General features: G+C 54.6%; 1 protein-coding gene across 2 annotated transcripts; it reads right to left on the bottom strand.

The window, feature by feature from the left end:
- Window positions 1-3,110: 3,110 nt before the first annotated feature.
- PHYHIP (phytanoyl-CoA 2-hydroxylase interacting protein) lies at window positions 3,111-15,709 on the bottom strand. 2 transcript variants are annotated; one of them, XM_070459692.1, is made up of 6 exons: window positions 15,643-15,709; window positions 15,165-15,399; window positions 11,502-11,695; window positions 9,897-10,071; window positions 7,452-7,569; window positions 3,111-5,256 (listed from the first exon to the last, which is right to left on the bottom strand). In XM_070459692.1, exons 3-6 carry the CDS (start codon window positions 11,664-11,666, stop codon window positions 4,722-4,724), a joined length of 993 nt encoding a protein of 330 aa, XP_070315793.1. In that variant the 5' UTR covers window positions 11,667-11,695; window positions 15,165-15,399; window positions 15,643-15,709; the 3' UTR covers window positions 3,111-4,721. The 2 variants fall into 2 exon arrangements, with proteins under 2 accessions (XP_070315793.1, XP_020755584.1); XM_020899925.2 differs by lacking the exons at window positions 15,165-15,399; window positions 15,643-15,709 and adding an exon at window positions 14,106-14,185.
- Window positions 15,710-18,460: the final 2,751 nt, after the last annotated feature.

Genomic DNA, 18,460 nt, shown 5'->3' with positions numbered 1-18,460 from the left:
CTTCTCGGTCGGTTGTGAAGTTATAAGCCTGACTGTAACACAGCCAGTTTCTGGACTTCCTGGGGGGTCCAGTGGCTAAGACTCTGCGCTTTCAATGCAGGGTGTGCAGGTTCAGTCCCTCATCAGGGAACTAGGATCCCACGTGCTGAGAGGCATGGCCAATAAAGTTTAAAAATAAATAAAATATGATAAAATAAGAACATAGCCGCTTTTGAATACAAGCTTTCCCATTTGGTGACTGCGTGTCCCTGGGTGAGTCATTTAACTGCTCTGAACTTTGATTTCTTCATCTTGACCCAAAGGATGATAACACAGAGAGAAAGGAAGAGATACACATTGAAGGGAACCTGTCAAAGCGCCTAGCAAATAGGCACTCTGTAAATGGATCTTCTTTTCCTGTCATCTGCCGAACAGTTCTCCAGTTCCCAGATGACGTGCTTCCTGCGCTAAAAGGAAGCGTCTGGGTTCACCAGCCTCCAGTCTCGCGTTAGGAGTTGAGCGCAGAACCGCCATCTGTCTGCCCGAAAGGGCAATGCTTATGGCACACCAGGGTGGGGCTCACAGGGCGGCAGGCGACGTATTTCTTTCTAAGCTGGTAGACTTTCTGGGCACCTCCCAAGTCACACCCTGTGCTTGACTGTCCCCACACACAAGGCTGATTCTAGAATCTGTGAAGAGATCTGCTGTCCCAGTTTGCAAAAATAGTAGTGCCTGACTTGGGGAGCGGCTAGATGTCTCTCCCAGAGTCAGGAGGCCCCCAACCCAGACCCCCTGACCCTGCTGACAGTCTGCTTCTCCTGCTCCAGCTCCCTCCCAGCCGCCCAGCCCTCCCCTCCCCCATCCCAGGAACATCTGGTTCCAATCTCCTCCAGATGCTGCGGCCAAGCTGTTTTATGGCCAGTCACCTCGGCTCAGCTTCCTGAAGGCCTCCCTCCATTTCGGGGAATGGTCCCTCCTCGTTCTCTTCCTTGGAACCCCTACCACCTCCTTTCCTAACATGGAGAAGAGACGCATGTCAAAGCCAGACAAAACTGTGAGGGTCCTCGGAACTGGCGCCTTCTCTCCCACTTCCTTGGAGGGGGCCTGTCATCCATCCAGGATTAAAAGAAAGATGCTACTCCAGGGGGGAAAGGAACAGATAGGGAAGTATGGGTATATGTCCGGGCAGAGGAGACTGCGTGTGTGTCTGTGTGTGTGTGTGTGCACTTGTGTGTGGTGGAGGGTTAGGAGTGTGTGAGCCCATGTCCATGTGCTGGGTGTGTCTGTGTTTGTACCTGCACAGCAAAATACCCCACCTGTAACCAGGAAGTGCCCTTTGGTGGCTAGCCCCTCACTGTCCCTCCCTGCCCGCACTGGAGCAGGGCTAGCTTGGAGCCCCTTTGCTGGACCGTGGCTGACGCAGTCTAAGGTTGCCCTTCACCTTGCAGCTCTCTGTAGTCACCAAGGCTGTCTTCCATATCCAGCCCAGGGAAGCAGTGTGTGTGCGTGTGTGTGCACATCTAGACCTTTCTCCTTCTACCAGGTCAGATTAGGGGGACACTGATCAAAAGGGACCCCAGGGCAGACGCCAGCAGATGACCTGACCAAGCTCTACTGGACAGGCGCCTGGAGCAACGCCGGAGTGCCGGAGGGTGGCCGTCTGGGGAGAAGCAAGAAGAGGCTCTCCAGAGGAAACCTACATGCAACCCCACCACCACCCCTGCTTCACCTGACTTCTTCACCTTCTGCTAAGAGGGCCTGGAAGCCAATCTCTTCTCCTAAGAAACCCACGAAGGATTTGCAAAAGGAAGATTGAAGCCTTTCCCTCTCGGGGACACTGAAAACCCCTCAGGTCCTGCCCAGTGGCGGAAGGATGGACCCTGGAGGTCACCGCCCCCATCCTTAGAACCCTGTGCATGCCAAGTCACTTCGGTTGTGTCTGACTCTTTGTGACCCCATGGACTATAGCCTGCCAGGCTCCTCTGTCCGTGGGATTCTCCAGGCAAGAATACTGGAGTGGGTTACCATGCCCTCCTAAAGGGAATCTTCCCGACCCAGGGATCAAACCCATGTCTCTTATGTCTGCTGCATTGGCAGGAGGGTTCTTTACCACTAGTCCCACCTGGGAAGCCACCCTAGAATCCTGGGCTCCAAATATTTCTCACTATGCCTTTAAAATAAGTTTCCTTGGCACTTTTGACTCCACAGCGCCCCCTGGTGTTATTCCGGAGCTAGGCATGGACTTGATAGACCAAAAGCTCTGTGGAGACCCTCCTGAAGGTGGCTGTGATGGAGATCTGCCCCACCCGTGTCTTACAGTCCCAGGGGATTCCTGGCATACACTGGGGAGACAGCAGTGAAATAGGAAGATTCTAGCTTCTAAATCAAATCCCGGGCATTGCTACCTAATGGCTGTTAGACACGGGCAAGCCTTTTAACCTCCTTGTGCCTCAGTTTCTTCATCTGTTAAACGGGAATCATAGAGGGTGGAGGACTAAAGGAGTTGTGTGTGAAAGCACCTGGCCGGATGCCTGGGAACATAGTAGGCCCTTGGGAAGTGGCATTTGCCCTTCAGCTTTCCTTCCTGGTGCAAGGAGTCCAGGCCCCAAGCTTTGGATGACACATGTTCATTCGGCCCCGAGCTAAGCAGTGTCAGGGAGGTGACTCTAATTTTTCTGGAACTTTTCCACTCCAGCAGAGAATCATTTTAATAAGTCCATAATAGCAGACGCAGAGGTGACTCAGATCCACAGACAAGAAGCCCTGCTGGGGAGGGGACACTTGGGCTCTGGGGGAGGGGAGCTCAGTAGCATGTGGGGCTGATGCAGTGCAGGTGGCTGCAGGGGGAGGGGCTGCAAACAGGGGGCCTGTGGACCTGGGTCACGCTTCCAGATTGCTGCAGGTTCTCCCCAAAGAGGCCTCAGCTTTCCCATCTGTAAAGTGCAGAGTAGCACCACATTGACCTCCAACGTCCTTCCCAAGCTGGAGATGTGGCTCTGCTTTCAGAGGCCTGCCTCCCACAGTGAGTCCAGAACACCCTTGGAGAGGATTCCAGGTGGCCTGTCCGAGCTCCTCTGTGACTTTACAGCTTGTCCACCCCTCCCTTCCCAGAGCCCAAGGAAAGGCAGGGCTCTCAGGCCATGGTGGTTTATTGATGCAAGCACAGCACAGGTGGGTGTGCCCCCAGCCCAGGGCAGACACGGGGCCAGGGGAGGGCAGCGGGCCACCCCCTCAGCAGAGGGGAAAGGGCCTGGGGCCCACGTCCTCTTCTCCATGCACCTCCCACGGCCCCCAGCCCTGATCCAGGCCAAAGGACAGATGACCACACCATTCCCTGTGGCTACAGAACAGGCCACCAGCTGTCCCATTCGCCCGCTCACTGAGACATGGCCTTGTTGGCCTGCTGCCCCCTTCTGTCTTTCATCACAGAAGTCCGCTCTCACTGTGGGGGCTGCTCTCCTTCACCTGACATCCTTCTGCCACCCCTCAAACAGCTGGCTGCGTTAGTTGACCCCTCTCCTCATCACCCACCAGGTCTGCTCGCCTCCACGGTCCACCCTCAGCACTCCCATGACCCGCACAAAAGTAGGAAAGAGGTGAAAACACTGAGTGGCCCAGGAAAGACTTCACCAAGCGCTCCCCAGGGAAGGGGCTCTCCGCCAGGAGGCTGGCTTCGCTGCAAGGTGAGGAGCCAACAGTGCCAGGGGGAGGGGGCGCGAGGTGGGGGTGGCGCGGGGAAGCCACAGTCCAGATGACACACAGGCATGGCGCAGCAGCGGTGCCCCGGCAGCGTGAGCGAGCAAGCGCGCAGCCAGGCGGGGTACCAGGGCCCTGTGGGAACGCCCTCGCTTCCAGGTCCACGCCGGGTCCCCTCGGCATGAGGCCATCCACTCCCAGCTGAGGGAGGGGTCCCTCTGGGTCTCAGGGGTCTCTGGCCCCCCTCCTCGACCCCAGTGGCTGCCACTGCACACCCCAGCACTCTGAGCAAGGGAGAAAGTCCGCTGGGATTTATACCACCTCCAGGCAGAAGAAGGGGAACCCCCCCCCAGCAGCCAGGGGCCCCCAAAGCCAAGAGAAAGAGGGCCCTTTTCTAGAGGGCAGGTGGAGAAGGAGAGGGACGGCTCTCCCCATGCAGGAAGAGGGTGCTCCGGGGCAAGGAATAACGGTGTGGAGTGGGGGTGGGGGTGGGGTCACAGCGGTGCAGGAGACTATTTATAGAGGGAGAGGGTGGGGCCTGCAGTAGGACGCCCCCCAAGGCCTGGCTCGTGGGGGAGGGGCATTCTATGATTGGCCCTCAATGGGGTGGGTGGGGCTAAGGAAGAACACGCCCACAGCTCTCAGCTCCTCTGGAGGCAGGCAAGCTACAGGTGGGTCTTTCGAGGGAAGGCTTCCGTGGGAGAACCCTAGGGGGGCAGGTCTCCTAAGATGGAGGCCTGGGATGAGGCAAGAAATAGGGCAGGGAAACCAAGGGAAAGGGGAAATCTCCAGAAATCCACCCGCCCTCCCCGCCAACCTGCTGAGACTAAGAAGCCTTCCCAATTCGGCCAGGCATGGGTAGGCCATGCCTGCCAAGGGACCACCCTCTGTTGCTTTTAGTGCCCTGGGGAAGGGAAGGGAAGAGGGAGATGGGTGGCCTGGAGGGGGCAGGGGGCAAGGGAGAGAAAGCCAGCTCCCTGCGCTTATGCCACCCATCACCACCCTGCCTGCCATCTCTCCCTAACTCCCTGGCTCCCCAGGAGTCCCTAGCGGCCCACGCTGATGTTGCAGGTCTTGCAGCTGGGGTCCTTCTTGGCGTCGGCGGTAGACAGGCTCATCAGCTGGTGCCCGCTGATCTCCCCCAGGGTACCCAGGGACAGGTCGACCGGCTCGGTGTAGATGATCTCCAGGATGAGGTCCTGGGCATGGCGGAAGACCAGCTCCCCGTCCTCCACGCTGCAGGTCAGGAACTTGTTGCAGGCAATGTCCAGGAGAGGCAGACGGTCGCGGCAGAAGCGGTCCCCCAGGGAACCCTTGGGGGCCAACACCAGGATGGCGTAGTGGTAGGCCGTGTACATACAGTAGAAGTCCGCAAAGTAGAGGTTGGTGCTGGGGTTGAAGAGGCGCTGGGCGGGGATCTGGAAGCGCCAGCGGCCGTAGGGGGAGTCCTGCGGGGGCTGGCCGGTGTTGAATTCTGTGTTGCAGCTGAAGAAGACGCCGTGGAGCATGCCGCTGGTCGGGGAGCCGTGGCTGCCGCTGTTGTCCTTCAGGTAGGGTTGCAGCATGTTCCCGCAGTGGGTCCTGCCCACCGCAGGGGAAAAATAAATGCCAAGAGGAAGAGAAAACGCTTTTGGTTAGCTGGACTGAGGCTTGGCGGCTGTGGTGTGACCAAGAAGGAAGTCAGCCCAGCTCCCAGTTCTCCCACCAGCTACCGCCTCCACCAGTCACAAATAGAACATTCCAGAAGGCAAGAGAAGGGAGGGCCCTGGAGATGGGGCTGATCCAGCCCACTCCTTCAAGAAGGAGAGATTTGAACCTGCCACTCCCCAGATTAAAACCCTTTTGATGGGGCTTGCACAAAAAGGAAGATCGGGAAGATCTGGTCTTTCTGGCCCCACCTCCCACCACCCCCACACGCACAGGTAACACCATCCAGCCATGCAAGAGCCCCACCCCAGGTCTCTCCTGCCTCTTCCCTCTGCCTGAATTGCCTTTTCCACCTTCTCCCACCTGATCCGGCAAACTTCTAACCATCTAACCATCCTTCAAAGTCCAAAACAGGTGTCCCCTCCCTTCTCTTCTAAAACCTTCCAGGGGGGAAAAAAAAAAAAAAAACCTTCCAGGGACTTTCCTGGTGGTCCAGTGGTTAAGAATCCGCCTTCCAATGCAGGGGGTGTGGGCTCAATCCCTAGTTGGGGAACTAAAATCCCATGGGCCTCAGGGCAACTAAACCTGTGCACTACAACTAGAGAGTCTGCACACTGCAAGAAAATATCCCACGTGAGGCAACTAAGAGGCAGCCAAATAAATATTAAAAAAAAAAAAAAACCTTCCAGGAACAGCAAACACTTGTATTCAACAAAACTTTGACTGCTTACTATGTGCAGGGCACTGAACTTTACTCAGCAATCACACACACTTACTACATTCCCTCTGGCTGTACTGTCCCCTTGATAGACTCCGGTTTGCAGGAGTGGGGGCTATGCGTTTATTCTTTTTTTCGTTTTGGCTACACTCTACAGCATGCAGGGATCTTAGTTACCTGACCAAGGACTGAACCCTGCAATGCTATCATGGAGTCTTAACCACTGGCCCACCAGAGAAGTCCCTATTCATCTTTATATCCCAGCGTACATGGATGCTCTGTGTCTCTCCCTTGCTTGCTGATAGATGAGCCCAAACTGGGCCAGTGTCCTCCCCACTCACCTACTGCCTCCCTTCTTTAGAACAAACACAGTAGAACCCCCTGGGGTCAGGTCAGAACGCCCCACCCCAGCTGACTGCAGTGATAAAAACAGTAACAGTGGCAGCTTGCACTGGCCCAGCCTTAGAAGGACAAGGACTTGGAGCGGTATCAGGCAGCGAAGAGTGTGTGGGCAGCCCCTGGACCTGCTGGCCCTCTGGACCTCAGTCTCCCCATTTGTAGGCTGAGGGTGTTGGACCAGGTCACCAATTTTCAGACATTTTAAAAATACCTCAAACATTCAAACAGAACCCCTCTTGTATCCCCCAAGGAAATTATACACAGGCAGGCAGAGGCAACAAACCTGAAGCTGCCCTGGCTGGATGATGGGGGCAGGGCTCACCCGGCCTCATCCTCTGAGTTCCTCACTAATCCTTCAGCACCACCCTAGGATGCCCCGAGATCCTTCCCCGGAGCCTCCAGGCTTCCCAGCACACAGTTTGAAGATCATGACCCTTCTTGCTCAGAATCCTCTCACTCTGTGTTCCCCTCACCACCTCCCTTGAGACCAGGGCCTGAACTGGAGGGACAGCTGACCTGTAGCCTTGTGTGCATGCGCGCTCAGTCACATCCAGCTCTTTGTGACCCCATGGACTGTAGCCTGCCAGGCTCCTCTGTCCATGGGATTTCCCAGGCAGAGATACTGGAGTGGGTTGCCATTTCCTCCTCCAGGGGACCTTCCTGACCCGGGGATCAAACCCACGTCTCCTGTGTCTCCTGCATTGGCAAGTGAATTCTTTACCACTGTGCCACCTGCAGCCTTAGAACTCAGCAAAAGGGACTCTCTGAAAGTAGGATTAAACCCAGGACCTCATTCACTCAGGCCTGTCAGTGCAGTGCCTCCAGGCAGCCCCATTCTGAAGCCCCTTTCCTTCTCTGGAGCCCAACATCCCCCCAGAACCAGCCTGGGATATGGTGGGGGGAGGTTGGTGAGGACACCAGAGGAGGGTCTGGCAACTAACAGGGTGGGGGTGACATCAGAGGGCCAGGGTAGCGGGCAGAGCCGGGGCAGGAAGTCCAGAGCTGGCCGTACCTGGCATGCTGGAAGTACTCCTTGTGATGGTTGCGGTAGAAGACAGAGAAGCGGAGCATGCGGCCTGCGATCTGCTCAGCCTTCTCCTGTAGCTGGGCCAGGTGCTCCTTGGCATAATCTGCAAGAGCCCAGGAGGGTGAGCTGAGGGCCAGGCAGGGCATCACAGCCTCCCCCTCAGATCACTCACTGCCCACCGGGAACATCAGCCACCTCTGTCCTCAGGGTGCGGGGGAGACCAGGCAGTCCACAGCGCCGTGGGCCAGAAAGGACCGCCTGGCCTGGCTGGGACGTGGGTAGCTGGGGCTGTCTGTCCTGTCGCCTCAGGGCCCTGTGACCAGGGGCTCAGGGCTCTGCATTAGAAAAGGGCAGAGGGCTGCCCAGTTATACAGTCATGTCAAGGGACCCAGAGTCTGTAATCCCAGACCATTCTCATGTGAAAAGAGAAGCAAGAGGCAAAAGATTGAGAGGAAAGAATCTGAGGTCCTTTGGGGAGAGCCCCTCAAATCCAGCAGGTATGAACCTGTCCACACCATTATATGGAAGTCAGGTGTAATTTCAGGATGGCAAGGAGATCAAACCAGTTAATCCTAAAGGAAATCAACCCTGAATATTTGTTGGAAGGACTGATGCTGAAGCTCCAATACTTTGGCCACCTGATGTGAAGAGACAACTCACTGGAAAAGATCCTGATGCTGGGAAAGATCGGAGGCAGGAGGAGAAAGGGGTGACAAAGAATGACATGATTGGATGGCATCACCGACTCAATGGACATGAGTTTGAGAAAACTCAGGGAGATCATTAAGGACAGCAAAGACTGGCATGCTGCTGTTCTTGGGGTTGCAAAGAATCGGACACAACTTAGCAACTGAAGAATAACTGAGGGGTAAACTGCAGACAACTGAGGGGAAGGCTTAGCCCAGGGTCAGGGGCAGTGACTCTGCCTAAGCATCCCAGGAGAAAGGAGGAAGCCTGGAAACAGGATGGTAAAACTGGACGGCTGGGCCAGAGCCAGAGGCTAGGGCCGTGGGGTCCAGGCAGGGCTGCTGCTCATCTAGACAGCACCTTTGAATGAAGCAGCAAAAGCTGCCCTTTCCTCCTTGCTAATGCAGCCCTGGCCAGGGTGCTGCATTGACAAGAGAAGGAGGAACTGGACTGCAGCCATCCCCAGCTCCCCAGTTTGAATGGACTCCCACTGCATGTAGAGTTCTGGGGTACACCAAGAGACTTTCCGTGCAAGGTCTGGAGGAGCACCTCCAGAGTGGGGTTTTGCAGCCAAGTTATGGGAAAAAACACCACTCAAAAGAGAAAGGCAGGTCAAGGAGAGCTGGGGCACAAGCCTTGGCAGAGGATGGAGTCAGCAGCCTCTGAGGCCTGAGGCTAAGGATGTTCCTGCCCCTTCCTTGTGACGGGGGAAGATCTGGAGCAATTCTCACGTGGACTACAAAAGAATGGAAGATTGTGGGGCAGATCCTGGGTCACCAATGACCCAATACGCAGAAGCCCCCGTGTCTGTTCATGCTGGAGTTTGCAAGCTAATAGGCGAGTTTGCGGGACTGTTTTCCAAGGCTGAGTGGAAGCTCAAGACAAACAAAACGTGATGGTCCCACCAAGTGTCCATCACCAATGATCAATAAACAAAATGTGGTCCATCCATACAATGGGATGTTATTGAGCCTTAAAAAGGAAAGAAATTCTGACACATGCTACAACACAGATGAACCTTGAAGACATTTTGCCAAATGAATAAGCCAGTCACAGAAGTGCAAATACTGTGTGATTCCCCTCATATGAGATACTAGCCAGCCAGGCTCCTCTGTCCATGGGATTCTCCAGGCAAGAATACTGGAGTGGGTTGCCATTCCCTCCTCCAGGGCATCTTCCGGACCTAGATATTGAACCCAAGTCTCCTGCACTGGGAGGCAGATTCTTTACTGTCTAAGCCACCAGGGAAATCCCATATGAGATACTGAGAGCTGTCAAATTTACAAAAAGAGTGAGGGTGGTTTCTGGGGCATTTAATGAGGGGGAAAGGAAGTTGTTGTTTAAGGGGGCATAATGTTTCAGTTTGGGAAGATGAAAACTTTCTAGACATGGATTGCATGCCAACATGAACATACTTAATCCTGCTGGACTGTACATTGAAAAATGGTTAAGGTGGTAAATTTATGTTATGTGTGATTTCCCACACTTATGCTTGCCCCAGGCCAGAGAAGTAACTTCATCCCTTTCCAGAAGTGGTATTGTCAATGCAATTAGCACTGCTTGCATCTGCCTCCTGCATCAGACTGCAGGCTTTGGGTTGGCAGGAGTGGGTCTCATCCACGGTGTCAGCCAGAGTATGGTGCCTACATCCAGCAGGAGTTGCTAAGTGCATGCTGGGTTAAGAGGAAGCCCGCTCCTGACCATCGCTAAGCCAGCCAAAGCAGCCGGACGGCAGAACCTCACCCCCAGTGCAGAACTCGACCGTCTCGCTCCATCCAGACACCAGGTACTCGCCGTCGCTCTGCTTCACGGCAGTCTGCACCGCCACACTGTACTCGGTGCGGGGACTCAGGAACCAGTGGCCCCTCACTGTCATGGGCAGTGGTACAGCCTTGGCAACAAGCTTGGTGGGGACATCCTGAGAAGTGAGGTGCAGACAGAGAGCCAAGCGTCACACTGGAGGTCACGTCCACCCTTGGCCCTCCCCCAGGCCTCCCGCTCCCCCGATGGCCACCTTCCTGTTGAAGATAGCCGGAGTCTCCAGGACGCAATGGCTCAGTGCCCTGGCCACCATTTTCCTGCAGAAGCAAGCAGTGGCCATTGGGAAGGCCGTACAGACCCTCCCCGGCCTCCGCCCCCTTAACCCCGATGCCCGTTCTCTTGGGAACGGAGGAGAAAGGCCACTGGGGTGGGGGCCCGCAAAGTTGAGGGCGGCGAGACCTTCATTTTCGAGGGACACTTCGAGAGCGCTGCACACTGCAGCGCCGTCTCCACGGCAACGGCAAATGCTGAGAAGCCAGGGAGGAAGGGAAAATATGCCTTCTTCTTTGGGGGGAGGAGGGTTAAGGGGGTGGTGTTGAACATTCACGTCACCGTGGCAACTGGCCTGCCAAAAGACACCCAGATCGGAGAGCCAGTTCCAAAGAAAGAGAGGGTGAGTAACCCACACGATGCGGTCGTCGTGGGAACCAGCTCCTTCCCACCTCACTCTTCCCCCTGCCTCGCTGCCAGCTCACCAGCTCGAGAAGATGGGAGCCTTCCTCCTGCCTGCCCCCACACTAGCTCTAACCCAGGGAAAGGACACCCCAGCCACCAGAGGACTCACCACGCCATCTCTTTTCTAAACCCAGTGAAGGATAGGCCAGAGGGTGAAGGCAGAGAGGATCACGAGAACCCGCGTGCGTGTGTGTGCTTGGTCACTAAGTCATGCCTGACTCCTTGCGACCCATTGACTGCAGCCTGCCAGGCTCCTCTGTCCATGGGGATTCTCCAGGCAAGAATACGGGAGTGGGTTGCCATGCACTCCTCCAGGGGATCTTCCCCACCCAGGGATTGAACCCGCGTCTCTTATGTCTCCTGCATTGGCAGGCAGGTTTTTTACCACTAGCGCCACCTGGAAAACCGCCCCTCAGAGGCTTGAGGACCAAGCAATGGGCCCACCCCTGCCCAAGGCCCACCCCATCAACAACAAGGCTGCTTCCTGAGTTAGGGGCTTCGTCGGACCCCTGAGACATCCCCAGGTGTGACGTCTGTGGCTGCACCCTGGGTCTTCCCGCCCCATGGGAAGGTCCAATCAGATGCTGGTAGTGCTGTTCATGGTGGGCTGGGCTCAAGTGGAACAGCACACAGACAATTACCTCCATGAAGCCTCTCACAAGCTGGCATTATTATTATTATTCCCTTTTTACCGGGGGAAGAGAGAAGTTAAACTTTCCCAAGATTACCCAGTAGGAGCCGGGCTGGGGTCAGGCCTCTCCAGTGCCCAACACTCCCCTCTGGGCGTCCTGTCAGCCTGCCTCCTCGGAGAGCAGACTCTGGGAGGAGGCACGCTGGGCAACCTGCGCTCACCCTGTGTTTAAACTTGTTCGAGTTCTTATTCTCCTTCTTGTTCAGATCGATGAAGTAGTGGGTGACCCTCTCCAGGTCGCTGTTCTCCATGGCCCAGGAGATGCGGAATGAGTCGCAGGTGATATTGTTGACCTCGATGCTGTGGGGCGTGGACAGCAGCTCCATGCTCCCCACTGGGTTGGCTTCTGTGAGGACTGCGGGAAGAGAAGATTCAGTACCTCCCTCCCCCCCACGGAACCTTCTAGAATGTCTTGCTCCCACCATCCCTTGCCAGGTGGAACCTTGAGGAGCCTTCACTTGTACCTGCCTTGCCGGATCTGATGGGAAGATGCCCTGGGGAGGGCTGGAGGGGTGCGGCCAAAGGTGGGCTGGGGGCCCCCTGGGGGGGCTCTTGGCCCTATGCAGAGGGTCTGCAGAGCAGACGGCACCTGACAGGTGGCGGAGGCAGTGGGAATGCTGCAGACGCAGGGCGGGACAGATTTGCAGCAGATGGAGCCGAGGAGGGGGGCCCTCAGCCAGCAGGCGTGAAAAGAGAAGGGGGGTGCTGGAGAGAACAGTGCAAGGAGGCGTAGGAGCGGTGGGAAGCACCCATCGGAGACGGGGTGAGGGCTCAGTGGGCAGGGGGCACTGGCAGCCCAGAGGCCTGGGTGCCAGGGCGCTCGAGCCCAGGCCCCCTCCACCCTGGGGGTGACTCAGCAAGGATCACCACGCAGGGGCTGGGAGCACAGCGCCATGGAGATGAATGGATCCACTGGTGGTAGGAGGGGCGGCAGGCCATAGCTCTCTTGCACCTGTAACTTTTCAACTCCATTTTTTTTTTCTTTTTCTTGCAGCAGATCCTGTGGTTACTTGACTCTTCAATGACTAGTTTTTAACCTTTACATCTTTTGCAGGCCAACTACGTGCTAATAATTTCACAGACATCATCTCATGCAAGCCTCACAATTATTATTATTATTATCCCTATTTTACTGATTAAGTAGCTGAGGTCAGGGGTGGAGGGTAGTACTAAGATACCAAAGGCCACTCAGCTGGAAAGTGATTGGAATGCAGGTCTGATTCCAGAGTCTAAGCTCTTTATCTTTAAACTAAGGTTATGTCCGTGTGTGTGTGTGTGTGTGTGGTGTGCGCGCGCGCGCGTGTGATGCGTGATACACATGGTATGTGCTTGTTATGCCCAGGTGCTCATGGTTCTACTGCTATTTATTTTTCCTCTTTCCATCCTTCCCTTTCAAGGAACTGCCTTCTCTCTCACCTCCCTCCTCAGTCTTTCTGCCCCGGCTGCTGTTCCGGGTCTGAAAGGACCACATCATCATTGTCATCTGTACTGTAACTGGGACGAGCTGGCTCTGGCCTTGGCTTTGGCCTGGCTCAGGGGACCTCTGGGGAACAGGGTGGGGAACTGAGAGGGAGGAGGTTGGGGGCGCTGTCTCTGGGCCAAGAGCACGTGATCAGACTCTGCCCCAGGGTGCGTTCTCTGTCCCCCGCGGAGCTCCTGCCTTCCTCAAGCCCAGTGTCAGCACACTCAGATTTCCGGGGTGTCATCTCCTTTTCTCCCCATCTCTCTCCCTCACCCAGGCGCTAATGGTGAGGGTACCTTGTGCCTTCGAAAGCAGGTACTTCTAATTATAGCTCTCATAAGATCCAACCCACACTCTCCTGTCAATTAGGCCTGCTCCAGAGCCCGGCACCTCTAAATTAACCCGTGGGCTGCCTGGGTGGCAGGCACAGGGTGAAGAATATGGATGATGGCTCCTACCAGCCCTAGGATGTCACCTGAGTCCTTGTTTCATCTTAGCTTTCTACCCTAAAGTGTGTGCCTGCCTGCGATGAAATACAGCCAAATGCCAGTGGCTTGTGTATGGGAATCCCACAGTAAATAAGCACGGTGTTGATATCAGGTCCACCCCCGAATCAAACAGAATGGGATGAGTGTCTAGAAACAACTGTGTGATAATAAACCAGTTGGTAATTCATGGGGACAGGTGTGGAGCGGGGGGAAGTTGCCATCCCTCGGGCTTCCAGTGAGGAGCTCCCTGGGAGACACACATGTGCCCCCTCAAATGCACCCACGCACATGCACCCACACACACCAACGCAGACACAAACACATCCCCCAGAGGGCCCGAGGGGCTGTCTTCCACCCACATGGGATGCAGTCTACACTGACCCCGAGGGCGGACACCCACCCCTGCCCCCCTCCTCCTGTTCTCATACTCTTCCCAGAGTCAGGGGCAGCCGTGTTTGGTGGTGGGGTCTCCAGCACCTGGCTCTTCCTTTCCTCTCTCCAGTTCTAGGAGAGCTCAGATCTAGCTTTGGGGAGCCCGTACTAGCTTTGGGGGGTGACTGTGAGTGACAGTGGGAGAACAACAAAGCCGAGAGGACCAAGGGTGGGCGTGTACCCAGGTCTCTAAGCCCAGATGATGGGGAAAGGCAGGGTTTGATGGACAGGCTGAGACAGCACCCATGGTCCCATGTAATCCACCCCAAGACAAGCATTTACACACACCCACACGCGGAGGCACACGCACTGGGTCTGCCCACCCACGCCTGCCACACATGGCTACACACACCTCCTCAGACATCCTTGTCCTCCTCACTCACCTATGCACTCGGGTCCCCTCCACCACCTTCTGCATTCTAAGAATGTCCTACAGCTGGTTCTCCACAAGCTGTCACCTCCACACAAACCCACGCATGTTCACATCCGCAGGCTCTCACACACACGTATGCACACACACGCCTTCCCACAAGCCATATTTGGGGAAGAAAGGAGGCCACAGGCACTAACATGCATGCGTGCCACCTCCGCCTGCTTGCACACACGTGTGTATTCGCACACACATCAACCTCTGCCCATCTTCTGGTTTTCTCGCTCACGGCTCCTCCGGGCTCAAAGCCACAGACTTGAAGAATGTGTTTATCTCTGCCAGGCTCTGCCAGCCCCATCCTTCTCATGCCAACAGGTTTGCGCACCTACGCAGGTGGACCTGCCCATGGACAGAGGTTTCTGCCCACTCTCTCCACCTCCATCCCTCCTCCTGCTCCGGAGTTGTGCCTCCCCACCTAGAAACCCTCTGGTTGCATGCATTCCCCTCCCCCAACAATAAGCACTCCCACACACGTGACAAGTGATATGTCCATCCCAGAAATATACTGCCTCACATCACCCCCAGCCCACACAGCCCCCAAGCTACTCAGATAACTGGTCCCCCACACATGGACCTCACATGCAAAAGAAACGTATGTTTCCAGACACACCAAGCATGAACATAAGTGCAGGCAGACAGAACTATGTACGCAAGCAAGCCTCTAGTCCCCTGACAAGCAAGCACTCACGCTATACACACTGGTGACCCCAGGCCGCCCGTGCCTGTTCAGAGCAGCCACCGCATGCCAGAGGGAACGCGTCCCCCCCCACCCCGTTCCCGGTGGCATCGTTGACTGCAGCAGAATGGTCACGGGTGACAGTGCTGCCCCGGGGACTGGGTCCAGCTGTGAACCCCTTTACTGAGGGCCCAGGGAAAAGGGGACAAGGTCGTCATCCCCGGCACTCCAGGTGGGCACCGCGGGCAGTGGCGGGACCCTGGTGCCCCCAGCTCCTAGCCCCTGGCCACGTCTCCGGATTGACAGCAGGATGTTCTGGGGAGGAAGAACACTCACGTGGCTCCACCGGGCTCTGCAGAGGGAGATCTGGACGGGAGGGAACGGAGGACCTCTGTGTGGACGTGCTCCTCCGGCAGAGGGTCAGCAGCCGGGCGTCTAGGTCACAGGCAGCAGCACTCTCTTGCTCCCCTAGCTCCTCTCGTGGCTGCCAAGGAGGCTTCTTCCATGCCCCGCTGGCAGCTCCCGCTTGACTATGCAGCGCAACGCTTCTGCCCCTGGAGAGGCAATGCTCCTAGCCGGGAGAGAAGCGAGAGCGAAATCAAAGCGGCGTGGAGGAGAGAGAGGCAGAGAAGGCGAGAAAGAACGAAAGAGCCAGACCGAATCTGGCTCCACCAATGGGATCAGTGGCTGCCCAGCGTCAGGTGACAATAAGCAAGCTTGGTCCCTGCTCGCCTGGGCTGCTGGGAGGGGGGAAAGGGCAGAGGGTCTCCTAGGAAGCTCAATCAGTGTCCTTGGAGACAGTGGCAGTGATCACCTTTCCCCCATGCTCCCAGGACCGGCTGCCCCCAGAAGTCTCTCCAACACACCCCTGCTCGGGAATCTCTCACTTGAAGCAGCCCCTAAACTTCAAGATGCTGGGAGAGGGGTGGGGCTTAGCCTAAGGGCTCAGGAGCTCCGGAGCCTGAATTCTGATTGGGGGATGGGGAAGAGGAAGAGTACAGGAAGAATCCACCGGGAGTGTGCGAGCTGCAGGGGGCAGGCATAGGGGGTCTGTCTACAGTCCGGACTCTTGCTGATCTGTGGCTCCATTTTCTTACCAACTCTATCAAGAGCTATCAGACCTGCAGCTCCAGGGCCCCCTGATTATCTAGAGAGAATGTTCTCCAGGGAAAAAACAAGAGAAGGAAGTTGTGGGGCAGTGAAGGGATAGCAGAGACGAGGAAACAGGGGTAGGAGGAACGCACAGAACTTGGCGTGTTCCCATGTCAGCCAACTCCCTGGGCTCAGAAGAGCCCAGCCCTGAATACCTTGGCCAGAGAGATTATCCTCTGCTCTCTGATTAACAGGAGGGTTTTCTACCACTGAGAAAGGAGGACCCCAAGGATGTCACAGTGAATAACACTCAGGGAAACCTGAATCAAGCAACCAACAGTGACAAAGAGTATGCATGGTGTGGAAAAGCACAGACTTTGCAATCAGACAGATATATATGGTCAAAAATTCTTGCTCTGTCACTTTCTAGCTGGGTGACCTTGGACAAGTTCCTCACCCTCTCAAGGCTTCAGTTTCTGCATCTGTCAAGAGGAATAATGACACAAGCTTGTTGTCATCACTGATGAGAAATTTCATAAATCATGAAGCTCTGGCTGGTCCAGGAGATGTGCCCAGTCACCCAGAGTCACAGTAATGCTGGGTCACATCAGAGCTGTTATCGTCAGCATCATTGTTGACAGCGCCTGCCTGCAAGGAGCCCACAGTCTTGCAGGTGAGAAAAGATGGACATCTAGAGACCCAATTAGCTCCAGAGAACTGGTGGAGCACAGCCCAGACTGGAAGCAGCAGTGTGGTGGGGGTGGGGAGGGCATGGTGCAGGGCCAGCAGCCTGACCAGACAGGCCCTGGGTGAGGGGCTCAGAGAGCCGCAGGGGCCTGAGCTGAGCATAGGGACACGCTCTGAGAGGGACCAGAGGCTGCAGGCATCGGCCACAAAGGCTAAAGGAGCTGACAGCAGTTAGAAAGTGAACAGTTTACTGAAAGTGAAGACAAGCAGAAGCCAATCCTACCCTAAAGGGGTGTGGAGAACCAGGGCAAGTTGGGTCAGATACCGAACCTCACAATGCGATGTGCGGTGTTACACGGAGGCAGGATTAAGCACTCCCTTGGCCAAACAAGAGGAGGTCCTGCCCCTCACACACCTACACAAAGATGTTGAAACTCCGATGCCATGCAACGTGTTGTCTCACGAGTACGGCCAGCAGCTGACATCTGGACCAAAACCTGGCTCTAGTGCCAACCTACGGACAGCAACTTGGTTTCCCCTTTGGTAAAGGAAGACTAGTCTAAGCACATCCCTGCCTCCCACCTTTGCAGGATGGCACGCCGAGACCGCATGAGATCATGCGTCCCAAACAGAGAACAATAGCCATCTGAATGCGCTTTTGTGGGGCTTGGTGCTGGCCTCAGGTGAAGGCACAATCCCTCAGAGCTCCTGCCTCTTCTCGCCTCGGAGAACTTCTCTGCAGATCACACGAGGAGATGCACGGTGAGAAGAAAGCATAACATGCCAAATATAACTAACTCCGGATGAAACCAAAACGACCGCTAAGATGCACTTCTGCTGCATTTTTATTTTTAATAACTTTTTATCACACAACTCATACATGAAAAAGAAAAATTAATTCTAAAATTTGAGAGTGTTATAACTGCTTGTTTCCTCACCATTCAGAAATAGGTATATAAGATACATATTTTATTAGCAAAAATAGAAAGTATAAGTACTGTTTTATACCTGCTTCTTCCACTTACCAATAGCTTTTCTGCTTATCACATAGTCTTTCTACAGCATTTTTTTTCCCTTTGGTTGCACTGCTCTTAGTTCCCTGACCAGGGAACCCAGGCCCATGGCAGTCAAAGTGCAAAGTGCTAACCACTGGGTAGCCAGGGAATTCCCTACATTACTATTTTAAATTTAAATATGTTCTATTTCTTTGAAGCTTATCTTTTCTATAATTACCTTATTTTACTTTTTCTGCATTCTAAACAACACTGCGATGAACATTCTTACAGCAAAATCCCTTCCCACACCTTAATTATTTTTCCAGTAAAATATTAAGTGGTATAATAAATATAAAAGGATCTTAACTGGATACTGATTAAACAAACTGTTAAAAAAAACTTTGTAACAACTGGAAAAATTGAATACTAACTGGATTTTGATAATATTTAGGAATTGGCAACCCACTCCAGTATTCTTATCTGCGAAATCCCATGGACAGAGGACCCCAGCATGCTACAGTCCATGGGGGTCACAAGAGTCAGACATAACTTAGCAACTAAACAATAATAAGGAATTATTAGTTCCAATCATCTTTCAAGGTTATTCTTTTAAAAGAATATCCTTCAGAGATACATATTTGTGGATGAAGGACATATCTGTGATTTGTTTCAGAATAATCTCAGGGGGGACTCAGTGGGATGTGTATATGAAAGATCATCATGGGTGGATAATTGTTGAAGCTGGGCACTTTGAGATTCAATAAGCTACTTTCTCCACTTTTATGCATGCTTGGAAGTTTCCCTGTTAAACATTATATCTCAGTTATGATTTCAATACAGTCATAGCAAAAGCATTTA

The sequence above is a fragment of the Odocoileus virginianus genome, chromosome 31, assembly GCF_023699985.2.
Source record: "Odocoileus virginianus isolate 20LAN1187 ecotype Illinois chromosome 31, Ovbor_1.2, whole genome shotgun sequence".
Lineage (NCBI taxonomy): Eukaryota > Metazoa > Chordata > Mammalia > Artiodactyla > Cervidae > Odocoileus > Odocoileus virginianus.
This window is presented reverse-complemented; position numbering and strand designations above follow the sequence as displayed.

Excerpts from the sequence above, each read along its gene's own strand:
- PHYHIP (XM_070459692.1), bottom strand. The coding sequence starts at position 11,666 with ATGGAGCTGCTGTCCACGCCCCACAGCATCGAGGTCAACAATATCACC. Across the intron at positions 10,072-11,501 it reads CGAACAAGTTTAAACACAGG|GATGTCCCCACCAAGCTTGT; the intron begins GTGAGCGCAGGT and ends CTCACTTCTCAG. Across the intron at positions 5,257-7,451 it reads GAGTACTTCCAGCATGCCAG|GACCCACTGCGGGAACATGC; the intron begins GTACGGCCAGCT and ends TGCGGTGGGCAG.